General features: G+C 46.2%; 1 protein-coding gene across 2 annotated transcripts in view; it reads right to left on the bottom strand.

Moving 5' to 3' along the window:
- Positions 1-12,244, bottom strand: part of DNAH10 (dynein axonemal heavy chain 10) — a 141,559-nt gene that overhangs the window by 11,825 nt on the left and 117,490 nt on the right. For both annotated transcript variants that reach the window (XM_083716644.1, XM_083716645.1), the window contains 6 exons: positions 11,052-11,273; positions 9,784-9,931; positions 7,621-7,900; positions 6,457-6,686; positions 1,365-1,638; positions 214-318 (listed from right to left, as the gene is read on the bottom strand). In XM_083716644.1, the coding sequence (XP_083572770.1) occupies positions 214-318; positions 1,365-1,638; positions 6,457-6,686; positions 7,621-7,900; positions 9,784-9,931; positions 11,052-11,273 (1,259 nt within the window). The remainder of the gene's footprint in view (positions 1-213; positions 319-1,364; positions 1,639-6,456; positions 6,687-7,620; positions 7,901-9,783; positions 9,932-11,051; positions 11,274-12,244) is intronic.

The following is a 12,244-nucleotide window of genomic DNA, read 5'->3' as shown; positions in this document are numbered from 1 at the left end:
CCTTTGTCAAGACTCACCTCTGCATTAACAAAATCTATAAAAAGGTTTCCATCCTAATGGATAATAAGGACCAGAAATCCAAGCCAATAAATAAATAAAAAGACTGATGAAAAGTCAGGATAGACAATTGACAAAAAGTCTGGCTAGACAACAAGACACTTTTGTATCCAGCAATACTGTATCTGCATTGAGTTCTGGGAAGTATTTGGCTACCTTTTAAAAAGAAATCCAGTTCTTCCTGAGGGACTCTGTGATCAGCTTGCTCAATCTTGATTGTCATGTTAAAGGAGAAGAGTAACTTGTGCTTCTCAAACAGGCCTGTGAATGAAACCCCAATAGCTTCCATTATTAAATGCAAGCCCAGGTGTACTATGATTCTGATCCACAAAATGACAGCACGCAGAAGGGTTGAACACAGGCATTCTGAATTCTGGGACTGAGGTAACGGATGCCTTAGAATCTTATTAGGAGACCCTCCCTCAGAAGATCAGTGAGCTGTGCTGAAAGATCACTTGCCTCTGCAATGCACAGCCAGAAAGAGCAGTGCTGGGTGAGTTTCACCGCACAGACTCTCTGCTGATGCAGAGACATGGTGAGGAAGCCTGGCGTTAAATGAGTGTACATGCTAAAACATACACCAGAGGGAATTCATGGTTGATGCCCAGGAATTCCTCAGCAGACGAAATGATATAGAAAAGGATTCTATGGAGATGGAGCGTTTTGAAATCTGTAATTCTAAAGAGCTGCCAAGCACATTCTACAGAAGTGACTATGTGAGCAGGACCCCGGTGTCTGTATAGCCCAATGTATCCAACCAGAGTAGATCCACTGAAATCATTGCACCCAAGTTGCAAACAATGGACCTACTCTGAGCAGGACTAACATTGGATACAATCCTCTGCATGACTGTCAAAAAGAGGGATCCTGATTGGCCAATCATATATTGAGGCCCACGTAATGGAACCTTGCCAGGACAACTTTGCAGTTGCTTTGGCTGGCATTTCTCAAGCTATTGTCTACTTCTCCACAAAGTCCTTAGCCTACACCCCGGGGAATCCTTTTCTGTATCAGTTTGCTGATCTGATCATCCAACCCTGACACTATCTATTTTCAGGAAAAGCTTGATGATCATGCAAATTTTCCTGGGCACTAAGGAGGATTTTTATGCCATACCTCCCCAAGATCAGCCCACATTATTCAGGTGACAGTGCAGGGCCAAGGAATTTGCACTGCACCAGAGAAACCTGAAGGGAGGAGAAATGTAGTTCATGAAAATCAAATGTAGAATGGACACCACTTTGCACTGCACTGAAGATGCTTCCCATAATACTTTCTGCCTTTAGGGAGGTTTCAGTCACACCAACCTGTGCAACCATAGTTGTATACATTAAACGTTAACGTGTCCATGATGTTCCGCAACCTCTTTGCAACAATGGTGTCAGGTATTGATTTCCGAAGAGAGAGACCAAAAACATCCAAGAAGGCAGTCAAGGAGTACTGGTACATCGTGTTGACAAGGGCCATCTCGGACAGCACAAAGAACAAGATGGCACCTCTCTTGGCAGCTGCACGGTAACCGTCTCGCAGTCTGTCAATATCTGTTGCTGTTTTTTCAGCCAGCTTGAGTTTCTCAGATACCTATTTTGCACAAAGAAGTAAGAATTTGAATCTGTTGCAAAGGCTGAATTGAACCCACTAGCATGAGGAAATCTAAACAATATTGGGGGCAGTGGGAATAAAATATTCTGATGTACAGTGTAAACTGCAGTTGATCATCGTAATGAGTAAATATGTAATCCATGTACCTCATTTGAAAAAAGATCTGCACTGTACTTCAGACATAGTGCTAAAATAGTGTTTCTTGCATGGATATGTAGGGTAAATGAAACAAGTGAAGGTGTCCTAAATCCATTCCCCCACACCTCAAATATTGTTCCCTAGACTATGTAGCCTTGAATGTGACCTGCTTTATACACAGCCAACTTGTTGGTCCATCTAGTCCAGTAATGGCTTTCTAGGGTTTGGTATTATATCTTTCCAACTCTTTAATTGCATATGCAAGAAATAGGACGATTGGTCTTACCTGAATAGTAGATTTATTAGGTGGACGGTGAAGTATTCAGAATGGGCTGTTCCTCTTGCACGAGACTCAGGCAGGAGCAAAGAATTGTGGGAGGTAGACTGTTTCTCCTCAGTTTTTCAGACTGGCCAAGCAGTAGCATTGTGACAAAAATCTAAAACTAAATTAAACACAAGGCCTACCTCCCCCCAGCACCCAAGCCTTGCAGAGACTCTAAGGACACCACCTGCATTTAGTGGGAGGAAATTGAGCCGCTGAAGCAGACTGCTGATTCAAATATTATTGCAGGCAAAACGTGTTGCAGTAGCCCTTTGAGCTGCTGACGGAGGCAGGGCAACTGACAGTTCTCCTTTGCGCCGCTGAAGCGGACAAGAGAAAAAGGAGTCAAAACCTATTTTATTTCTCTTCCTTTCTTTTTTTCTTTCCAGAAGCAGCGATTCTTGAAGAAAAGCCAATGCCCTGAATAAAGGGTCACAAAGGCTCAGAGCGGCTGTTAGGGAAGCCGCATGCGGTTGCTGCAGGAGGCAATGCACAGCGCAAAAAAAGTTGGGGAAAAAGGCAACGGCCAGCAACAAGAAATAAAGATCAAAATTAAGAAATTAATGGGAAAATAGAAGTAAAACACTGAACATAGAATAGGGAACGATGTTTAGCCGGGGGACAAGTGTTTTGTTTTGGGGTTTTTTTACCTCAGTGGAGAACACATAAAAGGACAGACACCAAACAGTACCAAAGACAGGAAAAATAGCTAACAAACAACTAAGGAAGAGGAAGATTACTAAGTAACTAAGAATAACAGGCAACAAAAAGTGAGTGCAGAGAGAGCCCAACTGCTCCATCCTAGACAAGGGGCGAGGGGACTGAGGAGAAACCGTCTACCCCTCACAATTCTTTGCTCCTGCCTGAGTCTCAGTGTTATGAACTAAGCTTGGATCCTAGAACAATAGGCAAGTAGGATCCTAGAATGCAACAACTGATTGGGCTGCAGGAAAAGACCAATCAGGCTCCAGGAGGAAGCTAATCAGCCTATTAGGCTGGTAGGATCCTAGAATGCAACAACTGATTGGGCTGTCACAACCGTTCCCTACGACACGATAATGGAACGGCTGAAGGGGCACTTCTCGTCACAGCCCTCAGTGGTAGTGTGTAGCAACACCTTCTACGCAAAGTGGCAGGCCCCCGTTGAAACCACAACCGGGTATGTGACCTACCTCCGCCAGGCTGCCCAGCTCTGCAACTTCACAGAGCTGGAGAACATGCTCCGCGACCCCCTCGTGGGCGGCCTGAGGGACAGGAAGCTACAGCGGAGCCTCTACACCAAGAAGGACCTGATGTTCCAGGTTGCCCTAGAGGAGGCTCTAGCAACGGAAGCTGCCGAGAAGGCAGAGCAAGGATTTCAATCAAACGTGTCGTCCCAACCAAGGGTCCACCACGAGGACCTCATTGACAACTCAGAATCCGACCGGGAGGACGTGCACCGAGTGCAGCAGCACATACAAGCCACACACCCACCACGACAGCCTTGTCTGGAAGAGGGGAACTGCGCAAACTGCAGGGAGAGCCACGAGTGGAGGACTTGCTGTTTCTGCAACGCAGAATGCCGACAATGCAGAAAAGTGGGACACATCGCCTGGGTGTGCCATGCCCGCCCCACCCGACACCTCGAACCAGATGGCCGACCCAAGAGTCCCAGGCCCTGTGATCCAACACACCAAGGAAACTCAATGGAGATCACAGACTGTCAGGAATACCAGTTGCCTCATTCTAATGCGGAAAAAAATTACATAGAGGTAGAGATAGAGGGAGCCCCATGCCACATGGAGCTTGATACAGGCTCAACCCTGTCCATAATCTTGGCATGGACATTAAGGAAATTGTATCCTAGTGGCGGCCCCAAGCTTAGGCCGGCCCCATTCACCCTTCCAAAAATGCAAGGTCCCCATGATGGGGGTGGGAACCTTCAATGTACAATTGGACTGATCGTGGTCCAGGGGCCCTCCGTTAACTTACTGGAGTTGGCGTGATTTGAGCCACAGGGGCTAGCCATCACAGGGGTGAACTGCACCAGCTCCCATGTGGACGTGGATGCCATCTGCAAAGAGTTTCTAGAGGTTTTTGAAGGGGCATTGGGACAATATACTGGCCCTCCCGTTGACCTAAAACTAAACCCCGCCTTACAACCCATCAGGTTCAAGGCCCGCTGGGTCCCATTCGCCCTTAAACCCCGCATCGACGAGGAATTAGACTGGCTCGTGGAGCAAGGAGTGCTCAAGCTGGTGCCTAACGCCCCCTGGGAAACCCCAATTGTCACACCCGTCAAGCCCAACGGCTCAGTCCACATCTGCGCAGACTACAAATGTACCATAAACAAGGCCCTTATGGCTCACGCATACCCAGTGCCAGTGGTCAGCCATGTCCTTGCCACCCTGGCAAGCTGGCCCTGGCCCTGGCCTATCAGCAGTTGCCAGTGGATGAGGCCACCGCTGAGGCACAGATGATTGTAATGCACAGGGGCGCGTTCTGTGTCAAGCGGCTGCAATTTGGTGTCAGCGTGGAACCAGGCATATTCCAAAATCTAATGGACTCTCTCCTCAAAGGAATTCCTGGCGTCACCCCCTTCTTTGATGATGTGTTGATCGCCAGGGCCATGCGGGGGGAGTTTGGGTCCAACTCCCCACCGTCCTGCACCGTTTCCAGACGGATGGCCACAAGGTGAAGTGGGAAAAGGGTCTGCAACAGGTGGATTTTCTAGGATTTACGGTGGACGCAGATGGAGTCCACCTGACCGGGGACAAGGTGCAGGTTATTTGCGACGCCCCAGCATCTAAGGGTAAGGTGGAACTCCAGGCCTTCTTGGGACTATTGAACTTTTACCATGCCTTCTTACCCCACAAAGCAGCAGTAGTGGAGCCCCTAGACAGGCTGTTAGACAAGCGGGCCCCGAGGGTGTGGGGGCAGCACCAGGAGGCCGCAGTCCAAGCAGTCAAAGATCTGCTCGTCTCGAACTCAGTCCTGGCGCACTTTGACGAGAGGTTGCTGGTGGTGCAGTCATGCGACGCCTCGCCCTATGGTGTTGGCGCTGTACTAGGCCACCAACTTCCAGATGGAAGAGAGGTGCCAGTGGCTTACTTTTCCCAAATGCTCTCCACAGCTGAGAAGAACTATTCGCAAATAGACAACGAGGGCCTGGCAATCGTGAAGGGAGTAAAGAAATTTCATGATTTCTTATATGGGCACCCCCTTACTGTCGTGACTGACCACAAGCTGCTGCTTAGCCTTCTCACCCCTGAGAAGCAAGACCCCTCAAGTATTGTCACCCTGCGTCCTCAGGTGGTCGATTTTCCTCACCGGCTACCAGTATACACTGGTCCACCAGCCCAGGAAGGCGATGGGCCACGTGGATGCCCTCAGCAGACTGCCACTACCTGAGACCAGTCCCGACCCAGCACCCACACATGAGGTCATGAGCCTGGAACAGCTTCCTAACCGCCCCATTCAGGCGCCCGAAGTAGCACGCCACTCCATGAAGAACAGGGTCATCTCCCGGGTCCTGGACTGGATGTTGCAGCGATGGCCCAGCAGCAACCCTGGGCCAGAATCTGTGGGCTGTCAGCCCACAAACTGTCAGCCCACAAGGGGTGCCTGTTATGGGGAAGCAGGGTGGTCATTCCCCAGCCTCTGTGCCAAAGGGTCCTCACAGCCCTATACAAAACACACCCAGGAGGAACAGCCCAATCCGAACACTTCATCATCCACTGTAATAAATTGAGCATGCAAAATGCATACTCTACAATATTAGCCCCACCCCCACCCCCTTTATGGGTGTGACAGTAGGAGAGAAAACTCATAAAGGGATGGAGACTATTTTCTCAAGACTTAAAAAGCAGGCCTACTCATGCATGTACTTTCCGTGGAATGGTTATGTTTCAACCAAGAACTTCAATCAAGTGTGAGGAATCTCAGGCCTGGGGGCCAAATGCAGCCAACCTCTGCCTCTTTATCTGGCCCTTGGGTCTCCCTCTAGGCCATGCCCTCTAATCCTAGCCAATGCCTGTTATTGGCTCTCCACTGTGCCCTCCCTGAGTGCTTATGCCCGGCTGGAATTTGCCTTGGAACTGTGATCATGTCTCTTGTTTGCCTGGTTGGAAGATGGAGAAGTATGCATCCAAGTGTAGAAACCTGGCTGGAAAATAGTCTACGGTACACAAGTAAGTCACATCTATTGCAACTGCTATGTGCCCCCACTGCCCAAAGGTTGTCCATAAGGGCTGACAAAGTTCCCTCATCCCTACCTGAACTGAAGGAGACAATACTATGAAAGTGGGGCCCAGAGAAAGGAAAACAGCCCTCTGGTGGACCATGCGCATTGCCCCTACCTCAGTAGCTTTGGACTTTGTCTCCTCCAGAGTATGCACCAAGTCTACATTGTCCAACATATTCCCAGTGGAAGTTGCCAATTCACGAAGGAGGGAGTCTTCCAGATCCTTCAACAAATTCTTGTTTTCACTTGTTTCCTGGATGAGATGTTCTCTCTGCTCTTCCAGTTCACGCCTTTCAAATCCTACAATAACGCTTAGTAGCTGGTCTTCTAGACCTTTCAGAGTAACTGGAAGGAATTTAACAAGGTCACTTAACACAAGGTTAGTTTTCCAAAATTACTTTCACTCAACTTTAAGATGACAGTTAGAAATCTCTTAATAAAGTCAAAGGTGCCACAAGTTATGTTTTGTTTGCAGACTTTCCCTGTGGTCACTGTGGGAAAGAGCAGGGCTCTTCTTACATTCTCATGAGTACTGTTTGATCAATCAAGTAACTTTGTTGGTAGTTACTGGATTGGTTCAAAAGACTGAGATGAATAAACCTAGGGCCAACTTTTCATCAGTTCCCACTAAACTCCATGAAGATTCCCCCGCCAAAAAAGGCTGACCCAACAGTAAAAGTTACAGAGCAAGGTTTCATATCTACTGCACAATTTGAGAGTTGAGAATGCCTTGGGAATGGAGGCTCTCCCAGGAATGGTCTGAAGCTGCAAGGTCCGCTTGGGGCAGTGTCTCCACTGGAGACTCTCAGGGAAGCCCATGTTTGCCAGACTGAGTGCCATGGAAGAAAGATGAGGTGTAAATCTTGTATCTCACCTTTCCACTCATGGCTCCAAGGCAGCAAATAAACAATAGGAAAACTATGTAACTCAGAAGAGCCACCTGCAGCTTCTTCAAATGCCTCAGATGGAATGGCTGATTGCTAAATGATCAGAAAGGCCGCATCCAAGGACATGAGTTAATTTACCCTGGACCGCTTGTATCACTATCCTAGCATTGCTTAACTTCAGCTCTTGAACTTTGAATATTCACAACTTTAGGTCAACAAAGTAGAATCTACATCCATCTAATTCTGCTATGAATTTCCCACCTGACTACAAGGTGTCTAGATTGGTGAAGGTTATAGATCTTTGCTGAAGGAATACAACCAGAGACAACTCATAATCCAGTGGGTGGGTAGAAAAATTCTGGACTGATTGCCAGCCCAATTAATTTGCTCACCTGTGTAGTTGATGACCATGGCTTTGCCAAACACTGATGGTGAATATTTAGGATTGGCTAGTTTGGTGTTCAGATACAGCTTGAAATTGGCATCATAGTCAACCTCCTTGTCTCCAAGAACGATGAAAGTTCGGCCCTGGGCACATTTTATGTTCTTTTCTAATACATTATCAATCACAGGGTCAATGTATTCATCAACATCATGGAACAAGAAAGGATTCCCATATTTTATGGCCATTTCGAGTTGCTTAAGGAAATCAGGATCATTGAAGGAAGCCATCTGAGAAATAATGAGATATGGATATATAAGCATGATGAGTAGTTAAATTGCTTAATGCAGCGCTTCATCTCCTAAGTAATGTGCTTTCAGGAAACAGTTAACCTATTAATAAGTATACTAAATCTAATGACTATGGTTGACTATGATGCCAATTTCAGCATGATCAAAACAAGCATTTTAAAACTGAAAGGTTATGCTCTCTGCAACTGCATATTTTCATTTCATTTGACAGAAAAACTAAGGGTAGGCCAAATATCTGAAATAAACTTCAAGTAGGCCCAATCATTTGACATCCTCCACTCCAACAATACAACACAGCTTATTAAGAAACCTGAGGCAGGTCCCTGTGTGACGGACAGCAGAGTCAGACCAGAGTCTGGTGATGCAACGCCTCAGAATTCTGCCAGAGAGCTGGAGCTTCTCTCTAATTGGCTACCAAGACAGCTAGTCAGGGGGGGGGGGTGGAGCAGCACTTTGGGTGGGAGAATAAAAGGGGCAGTTTCTGAGATGGAGATGGAGATGGTGTAAGAGAGAGCTGGAGGGAGAGAGGAGAGGGAGTTGGTTCTGGATAGAAACACCAGAGGAAAATATCTAAAGCTAGAGAAAGGATTCTTTGAGATTAGATTGGAAGACATTGTTTAAGGTTTTGTGAGAGTATTCAGTTAAGTGGAGGGCTGAGTTTGAGCCAGGAGAAGTAGAAGCTATGAGGACATAGTCTCCTTGGGTCTCATTCCAGTCAGGGAAGGAGAGATCTTCTAGAAAGAGAAGACCATTTGGAATAACTTGGGAGTGTGATTGTTAAAAGGTTGGATAACTGACAAAAAGTACCATCTTCTGTAGGAACTAAAGTGCTAAGCTGTGAAGGAAGCTGTGTATGAAGCTTGTATATGAACCAAAGTATTAAGCTGTATCACTGAAGTAATTAAACTCAAGGAACGGAAGTAAAATAACTCCATATAAGCTGAGCATTTTCCATCTAGTCTGGAAACCTGTAACAACTATCTGAAGTGTAATAACTGAACTTAAGCAACTGAAGTTTGAAAGAAGCTGTGTGTTTACTACGTTTTTTAGAAGCCTGTAACATGCATTAGATTTAGTATACTTATTAATAGGTTAACTGTTTCCTGAAAGCACATTACTTCCTGATACATCCTTTGTTTTATCCACTTTATTCTATACAATAAATCTTTCTTATTTATTCAACTTCTGCCTGAGACTCCGCATATCTAGGATTTCCCTCAGATGAAATCCAGAAAGATAACCTGTGGTGGTTATTTTAGTGTAAGTAGTTTGGATCCACTGCAATCAGTATACAGAGGTGGGATCCACTACATCAGTAAGAGTCACCTATTACTGAGCTCCATCCATGTATTTGAACCTACCTTGAAGTTCTAGGTCAGGGGCCACCAACCTTTTTGGAATAGCAGGCACATTCTGCAAAATGCTGCAGGCACCAGTAACAAAATGGCTGCCATGGGAGCATAGTTCAGCACAAAATGGATGTCATGGGGTGGGGGCATGGCATAAAAGAAAATGAGAGACAATGCAGTCATTGTTTACTTCCTGCCCCCCGCCCCCGCACACAACAATGCTGTTGCTGTCTAATAACAACAGAGAACATTCCCCAACACCAGGAAGCGCACACACACCAAAAATGAAATAATCTAAAATTTGTTTTCTAAAATTAAGAATACCCTAGGCCACCCACCTGGTGCCCATGGCTGCTGGGTTGATGATCCATCTTCTAAGTCTACCTTAAAGTGTTCTGTTGGCCTTAATCAGTCTGTCCTTTATTCTCCAGGGTGGTTCACTGGCCAATTTCCAGTAATATGGAAAGGTTTTAAGCTGTGTAATTTCCTTTTAAAAGAAAAAATTAGCCTTACCCTGAGGTTATTTCTTTCTTCTTTTCTCTTGATCCAATTTAACGCTTGTTGCTGTGGGTCAATACATAGTGGGAAACGGCTGGCCCGTGTGGTAAGAATGCCATTTTGAACTGAGAGCTCATCAGGAGGTAGACCTTGAGACCCCCACCTGAAATTAGAGCAATAAATTTTTGTATGGCAAAAGAGAACCTGTCAGCTGAAAAAATAAGTGTGAATGTTTGTGTATGCTTGAGCTATGTCAGGGGCAGAGATGTACCTCGGAGTTAGTGAAACCATAGGCCCTGAGGAGGCACAAAAATCACCCAGAAATCACTGTGTGTGGTATGCTTCTGAGCGTCGGTCCTTTTGCCTTTATACTGCCCACCTTCCCTCTCTTTCAGGGAAGTGTTTAGCACCTCTTGAGGAATGGAGCCCACAATGAACCCTCTCCTATCCCTTTCCCACCCTCCCCAATTTGTTGTTTGGGCTTCACCATTTGGCCAGCCTGCCCTTCTGCAGCCTTGGCAGGCTTGGCTCCCCTCCCCATCCATAGCTTCCATCAAGCTGAACTGTGTGCCAGGGAGCAGCAGCCCTGAGAGCCTGGGAAGACCAGCCAGCTGGGTTGAGTCCAGAAGACCCTGGACGCCTCTCCCATCTGCATCCCCAGTCCCAGATGATGAAGAGAGAAGGGAAAGAGGTGGAGAAGTGCTTATTAGAAAGTGGGGTTACACACACACAGACGCACACTCCCTAGGGTCCTTCCTTCACCAAACTAAAACTGCCACAAAGGCCCAATTTAAACTGCCATGCTTGAAGACCCTTAGTCACCCTGTTTTGGAAACGGTTTGTTGGGGTCAGTTAAGCAAAAGCTTCACTGCCAACTTCACCCTAATTGTCTGTTTTGAAATCACTGTGAGTGCACTATGGTACAAAGACATGCAATTCCTCCCCCATCTTTTGTCCTCACCTCACCCTCCCTCCAGATGCTTTGAATACTTGGATCGTGTAAAACGTAGTAATTTCTAATGTGGCTATTGTGGTAAAATGATTTTTTTTCTGGAGAGCGGTGTCAATACAGCTCCTTGCCAATGGCACAAGGGACCCTAGGGACTCTAGTCACGGGGACAAAACAGCCACTGAATGAAAGGGTGCGTAATATGCTGTGGAGGGAGAAAATCATAAACTGAAAGGTGGTTTGGCCTTGGCTCTGAAGCCCATTGGCAGGAAGATCCTGTGGAAACCACAGAGATGTTAAAACTGAGACATACAAGGAACAGGCCCATCCCTACCTGCTAATCTCAACGTCATCAGTCAGCAGGTTTTCTAATCTGAAAGGCTTGCTGAGAGGAATATCTCGCTCATGGATATCTGATTGCCAAACCTCCTTAATCATCTCATCACGAAACTCCCAGGTAAAGGCACCTTCGTAGCTCAGGAAGGCGGCACACAGCAGACAGTCTCCCAACAGTTTCACTTGTCGTTTCTTTAATTCTTCCAAATCATTCATCCACCTGGCCAAAAATGAAGGAAAACAGAGCTCCTCTAGTAGATTAATAATAAGTTAATTAATCCAATGAAGACTGCACCATACCAAGATCCCTGTTGCCACTATTGGGTGACACTGCAACCCACAATTCTGGAATACTTCCTCCACTAGTTTCATGCTGATATTAAAAAGTGTGGGAACAGAACAGAATGTGCAGCACCAAAGACCACAAGGCAAAGCAAAAACCCCTTCGCACCAACCACTGAGTCCATTTTCTCAGAAAAGACTCAAAGGCTAGCCCAGCCCAGCAAGACAACCCAGAAAGATACCACGGTTGATGACATCAAAAGTCACTGAGAGGTTCAGGAGAAAACTTAACAATCTGCATTGATAGACTGACATGGCTTAACAAGCAGAAAAGGGGGAAAAAACTATCTTCAGGATAGGTTTCTCCATGGCAGGAGACAGTTTGTGTAGCAGGGGTGAATTGTAGGCAGCTTCTACAAGCTGTGCAGCTAGAAACAGCAATCTATGTAGTCGCTGGCACAGCTAAGGTAAAACTCCCCTATTGTGGGATGACAAATTTGGGAAGCCATTTTGGCAATCCTGTCTGGCTGAGAGAGAAATTTTAGTAACATGCATGAGGGTGTCATTTCTACCAATGTGTGGGAACTATGATGGTTGTGGAGAACTGCAGGTATCATTTCCTCCATCATTAATACCATCTTCTCCTGGCTTATTGAATAAAAATGGGGCAGGGGGACATTATGGGGGAAATGGCAGCTGCCAAGTAACCAATAGACACCAAAAGGCACCACTTGTAACAATAGCAGAACTATATTTGAAATCAACAACTACAGACAACATATTAGGGATGATTGAATCTGTCAGCTTTAGTTTCTCTCAGTTTCTCCATATTTCCACAGCAGTTTGTGAATTAAAAAAAAAAAGTCCTCAGGAAAATTCAGCAGCAACCCTCTCCTAATAAACACCTTT

This window comes from Podarcis gaigeae (genome assembly GCF_964106915.1).
Source record: "Podarcis gaigeae genome assembly, chromosome: 16".
NCBI classification, from domain to species: Eukaryota; Metazoa; Chordata; class Lepidosauria; order Squamata; family Lacertidae; genus Podarcis; species Podarcis gaigeae.
The sequence above is the reverse complement of the archived record's forward strand: the minus strand, read 5'-3'. Positions and strand labels throughout refer to the sequence as shown.